Source organism: Rhineura floridana, chromosome 22 (genome assembly GCF_030035675.1).
Source record: "Rhineura floridana isolate rRhiFlo1 chromosome 22, rRhiFlo1.hap2, whole genome shotgun sequence".
NCBI lineage: Eukaryota > Metazoa > Chordata > Lepidosauria > Squamata > Rhineuridae > Rhineura > Rhineura floridana.
In genome coordinates this window covers 8,194,471-8,218,416 of record NC_084501.1, presented here as the reverse complement: position 1 = coordinate 8,218,416, position 23,946 = coordinate 8,194,471, and the positions used below count along the sequence as shown (strand labels likewise).

At 46.7% G+C, this 23,946-nt stretch overlaps 1 protein-coding gene across 1 annotated transcript in view; it reads left to right on the top strand.

The window, feature by feature from the left end:
* The first annotated feature begins 3,057 nt into the window (after positions 1-3,057).
* Positions 3,058-23,946, top strand: part of POLA2 (DNA polymerase alpha 2, accessory subunit) — a 35,867-nt gene continuing 14,978 nt past the window's right edge. Inside the window, exons 1-14 of the mRNA XM_061606431.1 lie at positions 3,058-3,254; positions 4,731-4,855; positions 6,880-6,962; positions 8,145-8,202; positions 10,855-10,961; positions 12,384-12,577; positions 13,684-13,772; positions 14,655-14,810; positions 15,548-15,610; positions 16,075-16,117; positions 17,227-17,351; positions 19,733-19,771; positions 20,976-21,049; positions 22,224-22,332. Of these exons, the coding sequence (XP_061462415.1) occupies positions 3,158-3,254; positions 4,731-4,855; positions 6,880-6,962; positions 8,145-8,202; positions 10,855-10,961; positions 12,384-12,577; positions 13,684-13,772; positions 14,655-14,810; positions 15,548-15,610; positions 16,075-16,117; positions 17,227-17,351; positions 19,733-19,771; positions 20,976-21,049; positions 22,224-22,332 (1,362 nt within the window). The 5' untranslated portion in view covers positions 3,058-3,157. The remainder of the gene's footprint in view (positions 3,255-4,730; positions 4,856-6,879; positions 6,963-8,144; positions 8,203-10,854; positions 10,962-12,383; positions 12,578-13,683; positions 13,773-14,654; positions 14,811-15,547; positions 15,611-16,074; positions 16,118-17,226; positions 17,352-19,732; positions 19,772-20,975; positions 21,050-22,223; positions 22,333-23,946) is intronic.

The window sequence follows — 23,946 nt, the reverse complement described above, 5'->3', positions numbered from 1 at the left end:
TTAGAATAACTTATTTTCAAACATTACATTGAGTGAAATGGTCAGACAAATAAAATGTATACTGAAAGAAAGAACAACTGTTATTCATGTTTTCCTTCTGCCTGAAAGCTTTCGGTAGTAAATTAATCAACTAAAGTTGAGTTGATTAAGCTAGGGTTTTTTCCCCCCCTAAGTGGGGTTGAGGTTTAATTTGTATATTATATTTTTGGCTTTGTTCTTCCTTCAAGGAACTCACGGGGATGCTCAAAGGACTCCCTCTTATTTTAACCTTCCAATAGGTATGGGGGAGAGATTTCAGTTCTATCAAATGTACACTTTCCGAAACAAGACGAGAACCGAAACACAGCCATCCTTCAAAATTTGTGTGTATCCAATTTTTGTGTTGGAGTTCTCCAACCAAATCATGTTTATATAGGAGGCTGGGCCCAATAACCTATAGGACCCTGCAGAGTTGCGTAGCGGAACAGAGAGTTTTGAGCGAACTTATGTGTGTGTGTTTGAATCTTTGCTAAGATTCTACCTTCCCTGCAAATTAGTCAGAGACTTTAAGCTTTAAAATAAGAAATAACTACTTTATTCTCCTCCGTGGCGCAGAGTGGTAAGCGGCGGTAACGCAGCTGAAGCTCTGCTCATGGCCGGTGTTCGATTCCATCTAAAGGAGGAAGTCGAATCTCCGATAAAAGGGGTCGAGGTCCACTCAGCCTTCCATCCATCCGTGGTCAATAAAATGAGTACCCGGCATATGCTGGGGAGTAAAGAAAGGCAGGGAAGGAACTGGCAATCCCACCCCATATATATGGTCTGCCTAGTAAACGTCGCAAGACGTCACCCTAAGAGTCGGAAACGACTCACACTACAAGTGCGGGGACACCTTTACTTTTACTTTATTCTGGAAGTACATACTTGATAGGAAAGAGTTCTATATCTAGCTAACTAGCTATGTTGGAGCAACGAGCACTGTGCCCAGTACTCGCCCTCGTGCTGGATGAGAAGAGAGACAAAGATGTCTGCTCCCCACTCAAGAAAGAAGAAAGACGACTGGAAGGAGGGAAGGAACTGAGATCAACATCCTTTGCATATCAGTCTAGCAGGGAGGAAGAGACTTACAGTGTTGGAGGGTATCCAGTCATCATCCAGACCAACCCCCAATTGTGTAACGCTACCCCTTCCCCGAAAAAGGTGTGTCCTAGACCTACAAACAAACAGAATAACAGCTGTCCTTGTGGAGAGAAAGCACATAACCGTAGCTATGTGGGGATTCAATCCCTGGTCTCCCAGGTCGTCGTCCTTAACCACTATCAGTGCCTTAGTGTGTTTTTTCCTCTTCCCTGTGCCTTTTTCCTTGTGTGTTGTGTTTAGTTTTGTTTTTGTTTTTTAAGATTGGAAGCCTGTGGATAGGGAATTTCATTGATTATATGAAAGGAAAACCTTGCTTCAGTTGTCCATGCACTGGTAACCTCAAAACTGGACTACTGCAATGCTCTCTACGTGGGGCTGCCTTTGAAGATGGTTCGGAAGCTGCAGCTCATGCAAAACGCGGCGGCCAGATTGTTAACAGGAACTCGGAGTTGTGAACATATAACACCGATCCTGGCCCGCTTGCACTGGCTGCCTATACGCTTCCGGGCTCAATTCAAAGTGCTGGTTTTGACTTATAAAGCCTTACATGGCTTGGGACCACAATACCTGATGGAGCGCCTCTCCCGATATGAACCTACCCGTACACTACGTTCAACATCAAAGGCTCTCCTTCGGGGACCCACCCAGAGAGAAGCCTGGAAGGTGACAACAAGGAAACGGGCTTTCTCTGTGGTGGCCCCCGAATTATGGAATTCTCTCCCTGATGAGGTACGCCTGGCACCAACATTGTTATCCTTTTGGCGCCAGGTAAAAACCTTCTTGTTCTCCCAGGCATTTTAACATTTTAATATCTACTTTTAACACCTACATCTATCACTCACAATCTTAATTTTAGTAATTTTAACATTAACATCTTAAACAGCTTCATATTTTAACTGATTTAATACGTTTTTATACTTAACATTTTAGGATTGTGTCTGTCGTGTCCATGTGTTTAACTATGTTTAGTTATTTTGTTATATTGTTTCAATGTGTTTGATATATGTTTTTAATTGTATACTGGATGTTTTTATGCTGTAAACCGCCCAGAGAGCTTCGGCTATTGGGCGGTATAGAAATATAAGAAAGAAAGAAAGAAAGAAAGAAAGAAAGAAAGAAAGAAAGAAAGAAAGAAAGAAAGAAAGAAAGAAAGAAAGAAAGAAAGAAAGAAAGAAAGAAAGAAAGAAAGAAAGAAAGAAAGAAAGAAAGAAAGAAAGAAAGAAAGAAAGAAAGAAAGAAAGAAAGAAAGCCACTCTGGGAGCTTTTTTGGATGAAGAGCTGGGTACAAATGGTCTAAATAAAATGAAACAAACAAACCTTTCTCATAGTCTCAGGCCACTCTCCAGTGTCCCTGTATTGCAATATAAGGTTGCCATTAATTAATAATTTTGAAAATATACCTCAGCTACAAAACACAAACAAGAGTATAGATCCCTGTACTGAAGGTTTAACAATCTATAATTCAACATAGGGAGGTCTCTGCACTCAGTGAGGAAAGAATAGCGGTGGCCTCCATTTGAAGCACTTTTCTTTAAGTAAATAACTTTAAAAAAAAAGTTACATTTTCCACAAGGAATAATAATAAAATAAGGATTAGAGTTTCAAAGATCAGAAACACTTTGTGTCGGCCTGTTTTCGAGATACACAAAGCCTAATCAAAACTAGGTAATAATAATAATAATCCTGGATTTTCTAAGTCCTGTAGCCTGAAAAATTCCTGATTCCTCTGAGCAGCTGACCCCTTTTCACCCCACAAAGCGTCAAAGGGGACCGCTCTAGGAACTTCAAATACAGAAAAAATTCTCTCTGTTTCTCTCCCACCTCTTGCCATTCATGCAGTACTGCCAGCCACGCCCCCTTTCGGCGCGCGCCCATTCACAAGCTGGAGCGGTAGCTCCGCCCCCTTCCGCTTCTTCGGCGCTTTTACCTTTTGTGGGTGGGGCGAAAGAGGCAGCGTAGGAAGCGGCGCCGGAAGTGACCGAGTCGCTGCGCCCTTCCCTTCTGCTCCACAGAGAAGTGGCGGGAAAGGAGGTGGGCGATGTCGTTGCCGGCTTTGGAGGCCGTGCTGAGGGAGCTCAGGGTCTTCAACCTGGACCTGGCGGAGGGCGAAGACGGGGACGCTGTGGCCGAGAAACGTGAGCGGCTGAGCAACAGCGGAGGCGATAAACAGGGGTGGGAAGATTGGGAGGGGAGCTATTCGGGGGTAAGAAGCGGGCAGGTGCCTCTGTGGGGGAGCAGTGGGGAATTTGGGGGGGTCTGGAGAGGAGGGGGGAGCAATTCTTCGGAAGAGGAGAGGGCTTTTGGAGAGGCGGGAGTATTTTTTTTTAATGGATTTTACTGGAACGGTCTGCGGAGGGGGGAAATTAATTGGGAACAGCCAGGTACCCCTGGGAGCTCTGAAACTGGGTAGGAGTGAGGTGGTAGTCTTCCCTTGTTTTTGGAATCTGGTATTGAGGGATATCTCCTGTATCTGCATTGAGCCAACACATTAGACTTTCTGTAGTGTGTTTGTATCCAGGATGGGGAATTATGGTCCTCTAGATGTTGGTGGACTACAGCTCCCATCATTCTTGACCATTGGCTACACTGGCTGGGGCTGATGGGATTTGGAGTCCAGCAGCATTTGGAGGGCTGTGGGTTCCCTGTCCCTGGTTTATAATAACGCAGCAGCTTGCCCAAGAGGCCGTGTACTCCAGTATTATCAAAAGGCCATCCAGATTCGTCTGAAAAGTACATGAAGAGGACAGGAACAAACTTTCCCTCTTTGTTCTTGTGATCTGGTATTGTAAGGTAGATTGTCTCTGAAGATGTAGGTTCCATTTAGCTGATAGCCACTAATGTTATTTTTGTTGTAATATTTTAAGACATGTTAATAGAATACACTTAGCTTAAAGCGTTTAGATTTTTCTTTTGTTAAAAAATGAAGGTGCCAAAGACTTGGTTTTTTTTAATGTTAGATTTGTCTAGTACTATATTCATTCCAGCTGACCATTTTGGCTTGGATTGTGTCCATTATATGTGTTTATTTTTAAGACAATTTCTAAAACTGGAAAGTTTTCTGCAGAAAAATGTGACAGTGGAAATGTTCCATCTCCCATCTCTGAGGTGGATTAGGATAGGGTAAGGCTGTCACTGTAATAAGCAGGACTTTAGTCATCTGGGGTCTTAGGGGGGTGTCTTAGACCCCTTAGTTTTTTGGGAGTAGGGTCCCTATGTCGCCAGCATCCTATGAGCCAATCAACATGAAAGGGGAGTATGTTAGCCACTGAGAAGAATCTTCTAACATGCTTCCTTGTCCTTTCCTGCTGATTGGAGCCCTCAGAGTGAAAGGAGGTGAGTCAGCCACTGAGAAGATTCTTCTCAGCAGCTAACAGACTCCCCTTTCATACTGATTGGGACATCTGTTGTTGTGGGAGAAGCCATGTGTGAGAAGGACTCAGGAGTGTGGAGATGATTACGGAGAACAAGCAAGCGAGTGAGGGAGTGTGGCATGACTATTATGAAGGGATCCTGCACTTCTGAATTTGCCACTACACCACTGGTAATAAGGTCCTTGGGGAATTGGTGAACCCCATTTCTTCCACTGATTTAAGCACTTCTGTCTCTTGTAGTGGTGGAACTTTGCACGTTGTACAGGTTGGAAGAGAGTGACCTTGCAGAAAGTATAATAGCTTTCACTCTGACGAAGCAGTCTGTTCATCTCACACTCGATTCTCTGAACATCTTCGAACATGAAGTAAGGAAGCTTTCCAAAGAACCCGTGGCAGATAAATGTTTTGGTTTGACTGTTTGTTAGGTGGATGCACGGTGGTTAAGGCCCCCTGTGTACCATACATTGAAAGCACTATTGTACCACTTTAAACAATCATGAGCTCCCCTAAAGAACCCGGGAACTGTAGTTTGTGAAAGGTGCTGAGAGTTGTTAAGAGATCCCTGTTCCCCTGTAAAGAGCTACAATTCCCAGAGTTCCCTGGGAAGAGGGATTGATTGCTAAACCACTCTGTGTGGCTCCTTGAGGGGAATAGGGGTCTCCTGGCAACTTGCAGCACCCTTCACAAACTATGTTTCCCAGGATTCTTTCGGGGAAGCCATGACTGTTTAAACGGCTCCTACTGGGAGGAATCTAATAAATAGAATCTAATAAATAAATAAAGTGGTACGATACTGCTTTAAACATCGATTGCGGATGGAGCTGTCGTCAGCAGAAAGAATGTTATATGAAATGTAGGTGGGTGCACCTACTCTCTGGAACTCCCTGCCCATTGATATTAGGCAGGCACCTACACTATATTGCTGTCAGCACCAGCTGAAAACATTTATGCGTGCTGCTTAGCCACATATATTGGTTTCAAAAACTGCTGACTTTATTTATATTTTGATGATCTGTATGTTGATTTGTTTTTAATGTGTATTTAATATTCTGTTGATTGATCAGTATATCAATCTTATAAGTAAATTAAGCTTCAGAAGCAGTCTTATGCCGTCAGAGCCCTGCTGGGGCAGGCCAAAGGTCTGTCTAGTCTAGCATCTGGCTTCCCACAAGGTGTTTCTGGGAAAGCCTGTCAGGGGGCGTGAAAACAAAAGGCCTCCTGTCGTGCTTGAGGAATTGTCATTCAGTGCCACGCTCCTCTAAACGTTGAAGTAGCACGCAGCTGTCATGAGTAGGGGTAGCTGATGGGTATTTCCGTGAGCAGCCTCAAATTCTAAACACTGAACAGAATAGATGCAGTTCTGAGCAGCGGTGTAGTCGTGCACAGTCTCTTGGGGGGTCTTAGACCCTTTACTTTTTTGAGAGCAGGGTCCCTATGTCTCCAGCATCCTATGAGTCAATAAGCATGAAAGGGGAGTCTGTTAGCCACTGAGAAGAGTCTTCTAACATACTTCCTTGTCCGTTTGTGCTGACTAGACCCAATTGCAGTGAAAGGCAGTGAGTCAGCCACTGAGAAGACTCTTCTCAGCCTTCAACACTCTCCCCTTTCGTGCTTATTGGCTCCTAGGGATGTCTGTTGTTGTGGGAGAAGGCATTAACAAGGATCTCCTTCTCAACCCAGCAGTAAAAAAAGAGGGAGGGGGCATGGCTGTGACTATCATGAAGGGACCCTGCACTTCTTAATATGCCGCTACATGACTGGTTCTGGGCATGTTTCATTGGAAGCGAATGTTGGCAACAGGCTCCAGGTAGATGTGGCCAACGCGGGGTCGCCACCCTTTTTGGGCCAGTGGGCACCGGTGGAATCTTGAGAAAGTGCTATGGGTGCCAGTCACAGAATGGCTCTTGTCTGGTGTGTGGCATAATGCAAAATGGCTGCCACGGTGGTGGGGTTGGCATAACTCAAAATGGCTGCCTCATCTAAAAAGGCAGGGAAAGGCGGGCCACAATCGATAGTGAGGGAGCGCCTACATCAGCCACCGTTGCTCCCAGAGAGAAGCTCTCTGCACCTCCCCTGTTCAGGACGGGAGGGCAGGTGGGTGTGCAATCCTGGTATTCGATGAAACGTGGGCATGTGTAAGGGGGCATATTCAATGTAGGACAGGCCGAGCAAGTGCAAAGAAGAGCTGAGCAAGGAGGACAAGTGGTCTCTTGTGCATTGTGGATTTTGGAGGGGATATTTCCTATTACGGGTGCCACAGGAGGCCCTGGTGGGCACACTGGAACCCATAGGTGACACTGGTGACCGCTGTGCCAACTCAAGGGTGGTGTGAGTGGTGAACGGAGTTACTGGCTCCCCTGGGGGTGTTGATGGCTCGCTTATCTTCCAGGTGCTCAAGAGGCCCACGAAACCTCAAAAGAGAAAGGAGACCCATTGCCCTAGAATCAGAGACGTCAACAGCATTCAAGAGCTGTATCCTTCCCCAAAAGCTGTGCATGGTTCCAACGGAGAGACCATTTTGCGTGCTCCCACAAAATTTCACACCATACCCGTGTCCCACTGTTATTCCACTTTAAACAGTCATGCCACCCCCGAAAGAAGCTTGGGAAGTGTAGTTTGTGAAAGGTGCTGAAAGTTGTTAGGAGACTCCTAATCTCCTTGCAGAGCTACAAATCCCAGAGTGCGTTAACAGTCCATCCCTCTTCCCAGGGAACTCTGGGAATCATAGCTCTGTGAGGGGAAGAGGGATCCCCTGACAACTCTCAGCACTCATCACAAACTACAGTTCCCAAGATTCTTTGGGGGAAGCCACAGCCGTTTTTAGTGGTATTGTTGTTGCTGTTATATGCCTTGAGGTTGATAACTCCCGTCTGTTTTTCCCAGCATTATTGTCTTTTCTAGTGAATCAGGTCTTCTCATGATGTGTCCAAAGTATGATAACCTCAGTTTCATCATTTTAGCTTCTAGTGACAGTTCTGGTTTAATTTGTTCTCACACCCAATTATTTGTCTTTTTCGCAGTCCATGGTATGCGCAAAGCTCTCCTCAGACACCACATTTCAAAGGAGTTGATTTTTCTCTTACCCGCTTTTTTCACTGTCCAGCTTTCACATCCATACATAGAGATCGGGAATACCATGGTCTGAATGATCCTGACTTTGGTGGTATAAGAGTGCTTCAAATGTGTAGTGTGGATGTGGCTTCTGGATGAAACAGGAGAGGGAGCTGAAGCACATGCAAAGTTTTATGCTCAGGCTCTGGACCTAACCATTTTTTCGGTGCTGGACATGAAGGAAGCTCAAAGAGAGTGATTTGCTCCAGGCTGCCGATGGATTTATGTCAGTGATTAAAACTTGAGCCTGAGGTTCCCAGGTGCATCTGGTTGTCTAAACCAGAGCTGGGGAGCTCCAGATGTTGGACTACAGCTCCCATCATGCCTTGCCATCAGCCCTTCGGCTGGGGCTGATGGGACTCTGTCGACATCTGGCGGACTGCAGGTTTCTGCACTGAGCAGGGGGTTGGACTGGATGGCCTCACAGGCCCCTTCCAACTCTACTATTCTGTTACCCCTGCTCAAACCAGTGGGTCACGGGAGCTGTGTGTAATTTTAGTTTGGCTTTTTTTGTGTGTGTGTGGAGTCCTTGACCCTTCTCAGTCTCGACGTAGAAGAGGAAGAAGAGAACCTTCTAGATACCTACACATCGCCGTCAAAAGTAAGTACGTAGAACAAGGAAGTGTTAAGACAGAGCCAGCAAGGTGCCTCACGTTACATAGGACAGCACAGGAATGTAGAAAGATGCCATGGGACGGAGGTCTTCTGCATTCAGAGCAGGAGCTTTACCCCTGTGCTGTGGCTCCTCTTCCAGAACACGGGAAGCTACCTTTGAACCAGGCCAGATGATTTTATCCATCTAGTCCAGTATTACGCATTCTGGCTGGCAGCAGCTCTTCAGTGGTGTATTTGTCTGGGGTCTTAGGGGGTCTTAGACCCCTTATTTTTTGGGGAGCAGGGTCCCTATATCTCCAGCATCCTATTTATTTATTTGTTTATTTATTTCATTCCATTTCTATACCGCCCCTAGCCTATGGCTCTCTGGGCGGTTCACAGCAAGGAATAAAATACAATACAGTAAAAAAGAAATCAGATAAAATCCCTAAAACAGACAGCTTAAGCATTTAACAACTTGAAATAAAATTAACTTAACATTAAGCAATTAAAATGCCTGGGAGAATAAAAAGGTTTTAACCTGGCGCCGAAAAGATGGAAGATTAGGCGCCAGGCGCACCTCATCAGGGAGACTGTTCCATAATTCGGGGGCCATTACTGAAAAGGCTCTGGATCTAGTAACAGCCCTCCGAGCTTCCCTATGGGACGGGACTCGGAGGAGGGCCTTAGATGTTGAAGGTAGTGAGCGGGTAGGTTCATAGCGGGAGAGGCGTTCCGCAAGGTATTGTGGTACCGCACCGTGTAAGGCTTTATAAGTCAAAACTAGCACTTTGAATCTGGCCTGGAAACAAATAGGTAGCCAGTGCAAACGCGCCAGAACAGTTGTTATATGTGTGGACCGTCTGGTCCTCGTCAGCAGTCTGGCTGCTGTGTTTTGCACTAGCTGTAGTTTCCGAATTGTCTTCAAAGGCAGCCCCACGTAGAGTGCATTGCAGTAGTCCAATCTCGAGGTTACCAGAGCATGGACGACTGAGGCGAGGTCAACATTATCCAGATAGGGGCGCAGCTGGGCTACCAACCGAAGATGGTAGAACGCATTCCGTGCCACCGAGGCCACTTGAGCCTCAAGAGACAGGAATGGATCGAAAAGGACCCCTAAGCTACGAACCTGTTCCTTCAGGGAGAGTGTAACCCCATCCAGAACAGGTTGAACATCCACCACCTGGGTCGAGAAGGCACCCACCAACAGCGTCTCAGTCTTGTCAGGATTGAGCTTCAGTTTGTTAGCTCCCATCCAGTCCATTATCGCGGCTAGGCAACGGTTCAGCACGTTAACAGCCTCACCTGAAGAAGATGAAAAGGAGAAATAGAGTTGTGCGTCATCAGCATACTGGTGACAACGAACTCCAAAGCTCCTGATGACCGCTCCCAGCGGCTTCATATAGATGTTAAAGAGCATAGGGGACAGGACTGATCCCTGCGGGACTCCACAATGGAGAGTCCAGGGCATCGAGTAATGTTCCCCAAGCCCTACCTTCTGGAGACGATCCGCCAAGTAGGAGCGGAGCCACCGCCAAGCGGTACCTCCAACTCCCAATTCCGTGAGTCTCTCCAGAAGGATACCATGGTCGATGGTATCAAAAGCAGCTGAGAGGTCAAGCAGAATCAACAGGGTTACACTCCCCCCGTCTCTCTCCCGACATAGGTCATCATACAGGGCGACCAAGGCTGTTTCGGTGCCGAAACCGAGTCTAAAACCGGATTGAAATGGATCCAGATAATCGGTTTCATCCAAGAGTACCTGGATGAGCCAATCAGCATGAAAGGGGAGTGTGTGAGCCACTGAGAAGAGTCTTCTAACATGCTTCCTTGTCCTTTCCTGCTGACTGGAGCCAATCAAGGTGAAAGGAGGTTAGTCAGCCACTGGGAAGACTCTTTTCAGTAGTTAACACTCTCATGCTTACTGGCTCCTAGGGACATCTGTTGTTGTGGGAGAAGGCATTAACATGCTCAACCCTGCACGGAGGGGGCGTGGCTGTGACTAACATGAAGGGCCCCTGCACGTCTGAATTTGCCACTACACTACCGCAGCTCTTCCAGGGTTTCCGAGAAAGAAATGTCTTTCCTGTCAGCTGGCTTTCTGCCAGGTTTGTGCTGGGACAGTTTTGTATTGATTGTTTCAGTTGTTAAGAACCGAAGTCCCTGTGGGATCAGGCCAGTGGCCCATCTAGTCCAGCATCCTGTTCTCACAGTGGGCAACCAGATGCCCCAATGGGAATCCTGCAAAGCAGGACCAGAGCGCAAGAGCAACTCTTCCCCCTTGTGATTCCCAACAACTCGCATTCAGAGGCATACTGCTTCTGACAGTGGAGGCAGAACATAGCCATGGGTAGCGTGAGCCTCCGTGACTTTGCTGAATCCTCTTTTAAACCCGCCCAAGTTGGTGGCCACCTCCTGCCCCTTGTGGGACCGAATTCCATAGTCTGGATGTGCACACATTCAAGGTTGGAGTGGGAGGGACTCCTGCCTGAGCCTCTGGAGAGCTGCTGCCAGTCAGTGTAGACAGTATTGAGCTGGCTGGAGCAATGGTCTGACTCCGTAGAAGGCCGCTTCCGGTGTGTCCATAATGCGCCTTGCCACCACACAGTCCCCATTGCCGTGTGAGGCTCAGCTGTTCTAACCCTGAATTGCCTTGCAGGGATCTCAGAAGCGGGCAATAACCACGCCGGAAAACCCACGTTCCAAGCGGACTCTTTCCACACGCAGCCCCCGTCTGGCCTTCTCCCCCAACAGCTTCTCGCCCAGGTATGACCCTGGCAAAGCCATTGCAAGGGTTGCCAACCTCTTTCTTTGATCAGCAGCTGTTGCTTTTTTCAAAAGACTCAAATAAAAGCCTGCTTCCTGTTTAGTGGCGGCTGTGGCTCCATGTCAACGGGTCAGTGGAATCCGCTCCAGGTTTTAGTCCAAACTTTCAAGGAGCTTCCTTGAAAGTTCGGACTAAACCCCGGAGCAGATTTTGCTGCTCCATTGACTGATATGGAGCCACTAGCCGCCGCTGGCACCTAAGTGCCCTTGAGTAAAAGGCCAGTTCTCACACGTGCACGGTGGCATCGTAATTAAAAATTGAACTGTTTGTAGTGGAGCCTTCACATGTAGGGAGGCAAATCTTCATGGGGCGGCTCAGTCAATGCAGCTTGAGTTTGCCAGCTGAGTATGATGTGCATCGAGTTGTGGTGGAGCTGATCCCCAAGATGCTTTGAAGCGTTCTGAAATCTGCCTGAGATCCTCTTCGTTGTGTGAATTGGGGTCTGGGTTTTAGCTGCTGGGTTTGTTAGAGAGAAAGCCTACGCATATAGGAGAATCCATGTTGTCAAAATTGCTTTTAGTATTCATTGTGTGTATAAGAAGGCTTATCTACCCCACAGACATAAGCTGGTTTAAGAGCTTTTTCCTCTTCACCAGAAATCCCTGGGAACTGTCATTGGGGGGGGGCTAAATGTGTGTAGGGCGACTGGGTGTACGTGTGGCAATCATAACCCCAGTGTTTCCTGTGTGCCAGGGGTGACCTTGACTGTGGCATCAAAACATAAAAACATGCAAAGTTTGGAGGGGGGAGTGTGTGTGGCATGCAGGGGGCACTGGGGGTGGAGCCAGTGTTCATACTTTCAGCCCCTACACGCACTTAGGTCTCCCATGATCAGTCCGGACACTTGAACAGGGTCCTGTTAAACTAGGATCAAACACGGATAACTTTAGGTCCATTGATTTTGTTAGAACCACTTTGAGCGTGACTTACTTGGATAAAACCTTGTTTTATTAGCCTTGGCTCATTTCAGAGATCACACCAAACCATGGTTCAGAGCCACCAACTGTAGGGTACAGGAGTCATGGTTCTGAGCTTTTTGTCTGTCCCCCCCCCCCCCCACATCTGCTTAAGACTAACCTTAGTTGGCACAAACCCTCTTCACACCGTGGCTTCTGATCCTGGCTTGCTGGCCGATCGCAAACCATGGTGTGTTGATTTAGACGCGTCATGATGGTTTAACAGGACGAAAGTGTTTGTTGATTTATCAAATTAAAGCCTTAGTCTTAACCGGATGAAACTGTAATTGAGACTGAGCAATACTTTAAAACGTTGATTTTAAATCAGGAAAGTGGCCAGGTTTCCTTGAAGTCTTAAAAACTGATTGTCTTATTTCTCTCTTCTCTCCCCCCCCCATCCCACAGTGCTACCCCCTCACAGAAGTACGGCTCTCGAAGCAACCGTGGAGAGATTGTTACCTCCTTTGGCTCCATACAGGGCACTTCCTGGAGTGGAAATGGTGGCTTGGCCACTTCAGTGAAGCTCTTCCATTCTCCCGAAGATTCTCTCACCAAGCCGTACAAATTCATGTTCCAGGACCTTGTGGATAACCGAGAAGGTACTTTTGACTGACAGCAACCAACAGCACTTCACCCAGGCTTGCTCTGGATCCCTTTTGGGATTTGGTTAATCACTAAAATAATATATGCATTACATATATTACATACATTACAGATTAACAGAACAGGGGTTTTATTTATGTGGCATTTAACATCTCCTGAACATGATCCAGCTGGTGCAGAATGCGATTGCTGGGGTTCTGACCGGCGCTGTGGTGCACAGTCACCTGATGTCGGTTTTGACCTTCACCGGCTGCCTGAGTGTTACCAGGCCCAGTTGCTGGTGTTGACATAGCAAAGCCCTGAACAACTTAAGGCCTAGATATCTGAGAACATAAGTAGAGCCTGGCTGTTGGACCAGGCCAATGTCCCATCCTAGTCCATCATCCTGTTCTCACGCTGGCCAACCAGGTGCCCCTAGTGGGAAGCCCAAAAGCAGGACCGGAGCAGGACCTGGGTGCAACAGCAACTCTCTCTCACTCGTAATCCCCAGCAAGGGGCATTCAGAGGCATCCTGCCTCCGACAGATAAGGTAGGACATCTCGGCCATTGCCCTGGATGTGATATCCGCGAAGAAGACCTTGGCTGTTGTCCCCCTGCTTGGCGTGTGTTGCTTGTTCTGTGGGGAGGCGAGATGGAGCCTTTGGCCTTCCAGATGTTGCTGAACTACAGCTCCCATCAGGCCCAGCAAGCATGGCCAGTAGCATGGAATGATGGGAGTTGTAGTTCAGCAAACATCTGGAGAGCCAAAAGTTCCCCACGGTTGTCTGGCTGGCTTTCATCGCCACCCTTAAGTCGCTTTTCTTTGCCCAGGCCTGTGGTGGATCTGGTTAGCTGCTCTGAGGTGTGGGTCTTTTAGATTTTAATTGCTGATTCTGCACATTTTTATGATGGCTTTTGGTATTTTACGACACTTTATTTGTGTATGAGTGTGTGTTTTAATTGCGTTGATGCTATTATATTGTTAATTTTGTTGTTGGATCTTGGAAATTGCTTTGTGGTCTTTTCTCGATGTAAAGCAGTATACATATGCCTAAAATAATTATTTAAAAGAAAATAAATATTCGTCTTTATGTCACCCTCTTTTTTCTTTTTTTTTAATAAGTGCTTTCCTGCAAGATCGAAGACCTAGGGATGGCAGTAAAGGAACACTATAAAATAGAAGAATTTTCCTCTTTGATCATCCCTGTGCAGGTAATTTCTGTGCTAAGATGTTATGTTGACTAGAGTTTACATGGATGGGTGTGTGGCAGCTGGTGGCTTCATGTCAGTGGGTTACTGGAATCCACTCCAGGTTTTAGTCTGAACTTTCAAGGAGGTCAGGAACTTGAAAGTTCAGATTAAAACCTGGAGTGGATTCCACTTCCCCACTGACATGGAGCCACCACACTATATAGTTATCTGGTGAGGGGTGAGAAGCATTCTACACGTGCTCAGAGGCACTGTTTCTTTAAACCAGTGGTGGGGAACTTCTGGCTCCAGGCCTCCTCAATTGGTCTACATGGCTTTTGAACAAACCACACTTGCCTCCTCTGCAGCTGATTTCCTCCAAGGAGCTCAAGGTAGTTTACATGGGTCTCTCAGCTCTCCATATTATCCTCAGCACAACCCTGTAAGGTAGATTAGGCTGAGAGCTGGTGGCCCAGTGAGCTTTGTGCTCAAGTGGGATTTGAACACCAGTCTCTCACATCCCATCTAATCGCTACTGTACCATCACCGGCTCTTCAGAGTTATGAGTTTGGCTGACCATTTTGAGATAATGGAAATCAGCTGCCCTGAGATATACAGAGCTGTCTTAGTTTGAGTTCCTGATTTTTTTCCCCCAGCCTTGCAAACTTCCAATTATCTTCTGCCCTCTTTTGAATATCAGTCCTTTTCTTTCCTGCATTTGTATCACCACCACTTTCCCCCTAGATGCTCTTTCCCTTTTTTCTCCGCAGCATTCCTGTAGGGTAGGCTGGACCTGATTAACTTAGTGGCCACCCGCTTGGTAACTTGGAAATATGTTGGATGCAGATTTTCTTTTAAAAACAAAACAAAAACCTGTTCCTCTCTTTTTTAAATTGTGCTGGGAAGGAGCCAGTGACCGTTCTGGGCCAAATTGGGTGTGATTCCAATGGGAAGCTGAATGCCAAGTCGATCATCTTGGAAGGAGATCAAGAACACTCTTCAGGAGGCATGGTTCCTGTGGATGTGTCTGAACTCCAGGACTACTCCCTCTTTCCAGGGCAGGTGAAGTATTCTGTTTGCTATATCCTTATCTCTCTCTGTCTCTGTCTGTCTCTTCCCTCCCCCTGTGTGCCACGTTTGACAGACGGGCAGGATGGCTCACTTGTCAATCACCTGACATTGCAGTGACATCACGCAGTGGCAGTCGGTGGCTCCGTGTCAGTGGGGCAGTGGAATCCACTCTGGGTTTTTAGTCCAGACTTTCCAGGAGCTGTCCAAGGTGCTGAAACTATTTGGGGAATGGGATTCACCACCTTGGACAGCTCCTCGAAAGTTTGGGCTAAAACCCAGAGCGGATTCCACTGCCCCACTGACATCAGGTGACCTGTTTTTGCCCAGATGGTTTGAAATCAGTGCGGCCCCCAGGCCCCTCTCTCTGGCCCTTGGGATTCTCCTCAGGCCCCACCCCTCACTGGCTCTGTTTCGTCCCCTCCATGAGTGTCTTTGCCTGGCTGCGATGCGTCCTTGAACTCTGATCCTGCCTCTTGTTTGCTTGGATGGAGGATAGAGAAGAGTGAGTCTGTGCAGAAGCTAGCTGACACCCCCGAGGTAAATTTTACATTTGCTGCTCTGTCGCTTGTTGCTTCTGCCCTCGACCCAACCTGGCAAGTGGCCCCGGAAGGTTGCCTGTAAGGAAATGTGGCCCTCTGGCTGCAAAAGCTTTCCCCCACCCTTGTGCTGAAAGAAACGAAAGCTGACTTTCATCGCCTGTATTGTTTTTCTCTTTTCCCAACCTCTAGGTTGTGGTTATGGAAGGCATGAACCCTACCGGCGAGAGGCTGATCGCATCCAAGCTGTACGAGGTGATAAGAGGCGCTTTCAGTGACTTGATTTTTTAAAAAAAAAAATTGCATTCCCTACCAAGTTCCGTAGCCTTCTAAAGTCAGACGACTGCTGATCCTGTTCTCACAACAACACTGTTTATATTTTATTTATTCTTACTTGTGTAATCCCACCTTTCCCCTGAGGAGCTCAAGGTGGCATATGTGGCTCCTCCCATTTTTATTCTCACAACAACCCTGTGAGGGTAGGTTAAAGCTGAGAGGCAGTGACTGGCCCATGGTTATCCTGCAAGCCTCGCGGTTGAGCGGGGATTTGAACCCTGGTCTCCCAGGTCCACTCTAGCCACTATGCCACACTGGCTCTCTTGTTGAGGGGAGGCCTGGCACAGCGAGAGATTTGCACTGAACATAACTTCAGGAGAATAAGGATTTTCTCTCTTTTTAACATGTAAACATAACTAACCCTTTTTCCCCTCTCCCTGCAGGGTGTGCCACTTCCGTTTTACCAGCCAATGGATCAGGATGAAGGTGAGTTAGACCCAGTGTTTAAAAAAGGTGCTGGGGCTCGATGTTGTCTGAACCTTTTTCAGCTCAAGGGCCGCATTTCCTTCAATGCAGCCTTCCAGGGGCCAATGGTAGGGGTGGGCGGGGCCAGGGGCAAAAGTGGGTGGAGCAATGGCACCATCTCTCTTACCGTTGTACCAGCGGAGGCTGGTCCTTGAGGGCAAAGAGGGCATTGCCCCACCGACCTCAGCCTGCCCCCAGCCTGCCCCCACTTACGTGTCGTTCTACTTAAATCAGGACAAGTGGGTGGTAATGGCTCTTAGCTTCCTCCTCCTCAACCTCAGTATTGCCCCTGAAGGAAGGAGAATGGGCGCAAAACTAGAATTGGGGGCCCATCTGCATCATACATTTAAAGCACTATTATGCCACTTTAGGCAGTCATGGCTTCCCCCAGTGAACCCTGGGAAATGTAGTTAGTTCACGGTGCTGAGAGTTGTTAGGAGAGCCCTCTTCCCTTCACAGAGCTGCAATATCCAGAGTTCCTTGGGAAGAGCGGTTGATTGTTAAACCACTGCAAGAGCACCCCTCTCGCGATTCCCAGCAACTGTCGTTCACAGGCATACTGCCTCTGACAGGGGAAGTAGCACCTAGCCATTGTGGCTAGTAGCCATGGGTAACCTTCTCCATGAATTTGCCTCATCCTCTCTTAAAGCCATCCAAGTGGGTGGCCGTGCCTGCCTCTTGTGGGAGCGAATTCCATAGATTAATTTGTGTGCTGTGTGGAAAAAGACTTTCTTTTTTCTGTCCTGAATCTTCCAGTGCTCAACCTCAGGTGCATGATGTGGCCCCCTAAATGAGTAGGCATAGAGCCTGCTGGGCTTCTGAGGTTATCAGCAGACTTTACCCCTTTCTCCACACGTACACAACCCTGAGCACTAGAGACTTATTTTTTACTTCTCGCACTGAATGGAAGCTAAAATCCTCTGTCCAGTACTACATTCTACTCTTGGATGGAATTCATGACTGGAACTAATGCCAGGGCACATGTCAGTGTGTAAACCTGTCTGGCTAGGAATGGAAAAAGAGGCCTTGTTTTAAAAGCCTTTGTTTTAAAAAAAAAACAACCCTTTCAGATTCAGAGCTGCAGATGGTCTTGGTTGCCTGTGGCCCTTATACCACCTCGGACAGCATCACCTATGACCCCATGTTGGACCTTATCGACGTTATCAATAGAGACAAGCCAGATGTCTGCATTCTGGTAAGGGGGAAGCGTCTGTCATCGCTTTGTGTTGGGGGCGGAGAACCTTTTAATTTTCAGCCTGAGGGCCACATTTCTTCTAGGGCAACCTTCCCAGGGCCACATGCCAGTGCTGGGTGGGGCCAGATTCATAAGTGGGTGGAGCAATGGATGTGACTCTTAGAGGTGCATTCCAGCCATGGAAAAGCCAGCGTTTTTTACACACACCTCTTCCTGGCAAGCGAAAGGCATTATCACAGGTCAATCAATCAAACATTATGGTCAAAGACCAGCACTATAAAATATCAAAGCTATAAAAACATATCAGCATTATACAGAGAAAGAAACAAACAGGTGCAGCATAAGAGAATATGACTCTAATGATGTTGAATAATGAACGAAGTCTTTATCGATCAAAGCCATAGGCTACCACAATTAAACAGATATAAAAGGAAGATCAATCAATCTAGATACGAAATAGATATTAAAAAACAGATCATATTACAGTGAAACACAGTTCAACAACACAGAGTGGAAAAGCAGCGGTACAGTTCAAATAAAAGTTTCCTCTCGTGAGAGGGAGATACCCTGACCCACCCCGTGCCTTAGTGTGCAGATACTACGGTCAGACTAGCACAAGGGCGCATCCCGCTCATCCCACAAGGTGTTTTACTCTTACTTTTCCTCCAGCTAGAGCAAATTTTGCCACCTAAGTGGTTATAAATATATCATGGCCTGCTAACAGGACGCATATCTGCTCCAGGGGAAGTCTATTTGAGAAGGAGCGAAGGATGCAGGAAAGAAATTTTAATAATGGGGGATGTTGAATAAATACCCCAGTGGGCAAAAAGCTCCCAAAGGATCAGATATTATTACTATAATTTTTATCATCACTCTCCGACAGGTCACAGCTGATGCACAAAATCTTGCCACATTATATGTGACCGGCGGGTTCCAACCTGAGAGTAAATATTCTAAATAAAATGCATCAGACCTCCCTGGGATATTTTGAAGAATTGGGGCGATAAGATCAAGTCGGGAGTCCCGATTAAAAAGGACACTATGGCAGGACATGTGCAGCAGTTTCCACATCTCCCACGTCACAGGGGCATAAGCGCTCTTGTACTGGCACCTTGTTAAATCCGCCTTCTAAAAGCGCCGAAGGTAAAACATTGAGGCTAGCGCGCGTGAAAGCTTTTCTATATTTGGGGACTGCCAAATTTGTCATATAATTTGTCGTTGTGAACATTCTCGCATAATCTCCCATCATTAGAGTGAAGCTCAAACGATTTTGTAAGTCAGTGTTCATGATTCCCTGGGAGACGGCTGTTTTCGCTTTAGTATAGCCTAATGCCATAATACTGGCAGTAGAAAAACCCAAATTCAGCAGTTTTGCAGACAATGTCCTTTTCCATCTAGATTGAGAAAGATCAGTCAGAGTCAAAGGAGCTACTCCCACTGGAAAGGCATTACAGGAATACCCCGCATTAACGTACGCAATGGGTGCAGAGCGAGTACGTAAACCGAAAATGTACTTAAAGTGAAGCACTGCCTTTTTTCACTTACCGATGCATGTACTGCACTGCAGTCATCATATATGGGCATAACTGATCTAAATAACACATTTATAACTGAAATAAACACAGTAGGCCTTATTTTAAGAAAAAGTTTGTAGTTGGAAACTGATCGGGCGGTGGCGTCATGCCGTTAAGTGTCCGTTCTTGCGAAGCGAGCGTACGTAAACGGGAATGGTGTTACTGCAAATATGTCCGTACTCGCAAGTGTCCGTAAAGTGAAGGTCCGTGTAGCGGGGTATTCCTGTATTCCACTTGAAGGGTATGTTACAGCCAGGCAAAGCACTCGGAGGGTGTGGCCTGGGGAAGAGTGCCGAGGGGCCAGTGGAGAGGCAGGCCTGAGGTTACTCCCCGCCCAAGCCCCTGCTTTATATGGATGATAAAAGACTGGCTGGCTGCCTGTCTTGCGTGCTCCTTAGTAGCCACAGATGCATAGCAGAAATATAAATACTAGTAGGAAGCTGCGATAGTGTTCTAATGATTGAGGGGGAAGGGTCAGTCACGGAATATTGAAAGTCAGTGGTGCAAGGGAAGTGGCAGCTTTGATTGAGGGGAAGCCCAGAAGCAGTTGGCTCACAGGGCTGAAACTGCGTGTTAATGGCCGTAACTCTTATCACATCTGGCCAACGCTATGATTTTGAAAGAAAAAAATAAAAGCCTTCCTGTGGCTCCAGCCTTGGAATTAAAAACACATCCGTTGTCCTGCTGCTTTTTTATTAATTGCTAGGGCTCTAAAGGAACCTTGATTGGCTTTTCAGAAATGGTGGCGGCGGTTAATTAGGGCCTTTCCCCTTTGGTGACCTTCAGTTTCCTTGGATTGTTTTTCAGCTTGGACCTTTTCTCGACGCAAAACACAAACAAGTTGAGGTAAGTCCAATGTGAAGGGGGATGGATTTGAACATTTGTGTGTGGGGGGGTTCCCTCTAAACTGCTGTCTGTGTGGATTCAGAGGTCCCTCTGCTCTCTTTTGGAAAGCAGCTCTGGGTGTGGGTGGGCTGTCCCTGATCCTTAAAGCAAGCATCTAGTCCTCAAGACAGTATTTTCCAAGCTAATGATAGGTTTTATGGCTGTGCACACATGAGTTTAATCCTTTAACTCGGATTAAAATTGGATGCATGCTTTCCTCGCATCCTCAAGAGATGCAGACTTTCTAAGATGCAGTCACTATCTCTCAGCCTGACCTACCTAACAGGGTTGTTGTGAGGATAAAATAGAAAAGGGGGGAAACCACACTCTGCCTCAAACTCCTTGGAGGAAAGGTGGATTTGTTCATTTATTCATCAAATTTATATCAGAAAAACATGATTTCTCACAAGGCAGTTAAAGAGAAAGGACATGCTAGTCTGTGAGAAGGTATATAGAAATATTTCGTTTCTTCCTTTTCTTTTAAAAAAAAAATCTTAAAAAAATATATATATTTAAAAACAATTACAAATCAGATGCAGACTGGGATAAGATATCTACTTAAAAGGCTTGTTGGAACAGAAAGGCCTTTCCTGCGGAGAGATTCCCCCCCTTGCTGGTCTTAACATCCCTAGGGATGGAGGTGGTCCTTCCAGGTATTTGAGATCTAACAGCAAACTCATTATCCATGTGGATTTGTACGTAGTCAAAACGGCACCATCTAGATCCGAGACTGAGATCATCAGCAGGCATGGGGGAACCCCAAGGTTTCCAAAAATAAATTAAAAAATTAATAAAACCTTTAAGAACAAAAAAAAATTAGGGGAGGACGACCTCCAAAGTAGCCCTGAGAGGACAGAGCATGGATGATAGAGGAGTACAGCAATCTAAGAAGCTGCTGCTGTAGATCCTTGAGGTGACTCTGCACCACCAAATGTGGATTCTGCAGAGCTGTGGAAACTGCCTTGTAAAAGGTTAGCTTATTTGTTGGTTAAATGCAATATTGTCTTCTGTGAGCGGCAGCTGCTCTCCAGGGCCTCGGGGAGAGAAGATTACTGTGATCATTTTCATAGACAAGGGATGCCTGGAGTTGATCCTGGGACCTTCTGCATGCAAAGCAGGGATTTCTACCACTGAGCTTTTCCTCTGCTTTTTTCCTTTCTCAAAGGACTGTCAGCTCACTGCCTCGTTTGAAGACGTCTTCAAGAGGTGCATGAAGATGATTGTCGAAGGGACGAGGAGGTAAGGACATCAGGAGAGCCCGGTGAATCAGGCCAGAGGCTCCATCAGGGCCAACGTCCTGTTCTCACAGTGGCCAGCCAGATGCCTGTGGGAAGTCTGCAAGCAGGGTCAGGCCAAAGACCATCTAGACCAACACCCTGTTGTGATAGGGGCCAACCAGATGCCCCTTATGGGAGGCCCACAAGCAGGACCTGAGCACAACATCATCTCTCCCCACTTGTGATCCTCAACAACTGGTATTCATGGGCACAATGCCTCTGACGGTGGAGGGACAACGAAGCCCTCACAGCTAGTAGCCACTGATAGCCTTGTCCTCCATGAATTGGTATAATCCTCCTGTAAAGGCGTACAAGTTGGTGGCCATCGCTACCTCTTGTGGGAACAAATTCCATAGTTTTAACTTGCATGCTGTGTGAAATGCCACATAGCCTTTTTTAATTAATTTAATTTAATATTTATTTTTTTTCTTTTAGCCATTCAGGTACATATCTTCCTCTTTCAACAAGCCTTTTAAGTTGAGACCTATCCCAGTTTGTGTCTGTTAGAATTGCTTGTTAGTATGTTTTTTTAAAAGATGTTTTTAAAGGTTTTTAAAAATGTTTTTAATGTTGTTTTGTTTTAATGTATTTTAAAGTCTGTTTTTATTATGTTTTAAAGTGTTTTTAGCGTTTCTGTTTGCCGCCCTGGGCTCCTGCTTGGAGGAAGGGCAGGATACCAATCAATCATGTCTGAGAATTATAAGAACATGGAGAAGAGCCTGGCTGCTGGGTCAGGCCAAAGGCCCATGTAGTCCAGCATCCTGTTCTTACAGCAGCCAACCAGAACCCTGGGAAGCATTGAAAGCACTATTATATAACTTTAAACAGTCATGGACTCCACCCAAGCATCCTGGGAAATGTAGTTTGTAAACGGTGCTGAGTGTTGCTAGGAGACCCCAGTTCCCCTCCCAGAGCTACAATTCCCAGAGTGGTTTAACAATCAACCTCTCTTCCCAGGGAACTCTGGGAATTGCAGCTCTTTGAGGGGAAGAAGGGGTTCTTCTGACAACTCCAGCACCCTTTACAAACCACACTTTCCAGGATTCTTTGGATGAAGCCGTGACTGCTTAAAGTGGCATGATACTGCGGTAAATGTATAGCACCGATAGAACCTTAGCTGTTTTGCTTCCCAACAGTGCTGGTTCCCACCTTGTCATCGTCCCATCTGTGAGAGACGTCCATCACCCCTGCATTTATCCCCAGCCACCTTTTACCTGCTGCGAGCTTTCAAAAGATGACAAACAGGTATTTTCTACAATTCAAAGGTGCCGCCTTAGTTTAAAGTTTGTGTGCGTGCGGAGGATGGGGGAGGAATCTCTGTTTTGTCAGGTGTGGCTTAGAGGTCTTAGAGCTGCATCTGGTAGCAACCCTGAAGTTTCTCAGAAGCTTTATGAGGTCAGACAGAAGGCTTGTCTGGCTGCAGACAACTCCAAGCTAGCAAGCTGAAGAAACATCAACCCTGCTTTCTAAGAGAGTCTTGGATATATGTTTGGGCTGGTGGTAGATACGCTGGCTCATAGAATCATAGAGGTGGAAGGGGCCCATAAGGCCATCAAGTCCAACCCCCTGCTCAGTGCAGGAATCCAACTTGAAGCATCCCTGACAGGTGGCTGTCCAGCTGCCTCTTGAAGGCCTCCAGTGTTGGAGAGCCCACCACCTCCCTAGGTCATTTGTTCCATTGTCGTATGGCTCTAACAGTTAGGAAGGTTTTCCTGATGTTCAGCTGAAAACTGGCTTCCTGTAACTTGAGCCCGTTATTCCGTGTCCTGCACTCTGGGACGAGCGAGAAGAGATCCCGGCCCTCCTCTATGCGACAACCTTTCATGTACTTACTATCATATCCCTTCTCAGTCTTCTCCAGGTTTTAAACAGACCTAGTTCTTTCAGTCTCTCCTCAGAGGGCTTTGTTTCCAGTCCTCTGATCATCCTCGTTGCCCGCCTCTGAACCTGTTCCAGTCCTCATCCTTCTTATAGTGCCCATAAGAACATCACAAGAGCCCGGGTGCTGGATCAGGCCAGTGGCCCATCTAGTCCAGCATCCTATTCTCACAGGGGCCAGCCAGAGGCCCTTGGGAAGCCCATAAGCAGAACTTGAACTCAACAGCAACTGTCAACACTTGTAACTCCCAGCAACTGGCATTCATAGGCATACTGCCTCCGACAGAGGAGGGAAAGTATAGCTATCATGGCTGGCGTGTTTTTAATATCTAGGAAGCTGCCTTATACAGATCTTTGTCCATCTAATCTGATGTTTTCTGCTCTGTCAGTAGCTATCCAAGGTCTTAAGCGAGAGGCCTTACTCTCCAGTGCCCTCCCCTCCCAAAAGGAAAGGGGCCCTTCAACTCCTTCCCCGCGTTTGGGAAAGGGAAAGTGCCATGTGACAGGATACAGCTAAAGAGGTGGGCAAGACTGTGGAATAATTATTTGGTGCCCACTTCCTCCCGTCAGGTTCAGGAAACAATGTTAAAAATTGCCCATCTTTGGTATGCCACCCTGGTATACTTACTGCGAGTGTACCACACCCTCTCCCCCAAATTTATTTATTTATTATTTGATTTATATCCCGCCCTTCCTCCCAGCAGGAGCCCAGGGCGGCAGAATGTCGGAGAGCCCAAATGTCGGAGGGGATGTGATTCAGTCGGCAACGAACCACCATATGTGGTGGCCATGTGAAAAAAGTTTTTGGGATGCCCTTTTTAAATAAATTAATCAAATAACCAAGCAAGAGATTACACAGACACCACAACTTGGCCGTTTAAAATTTATTCATCGATTCTAATAGAGAAGTACAATGCAAGAATCTGATAAGTCATTTACTTATGACCGCACACCTCACAGTTACCAAATATTGGAAAGATC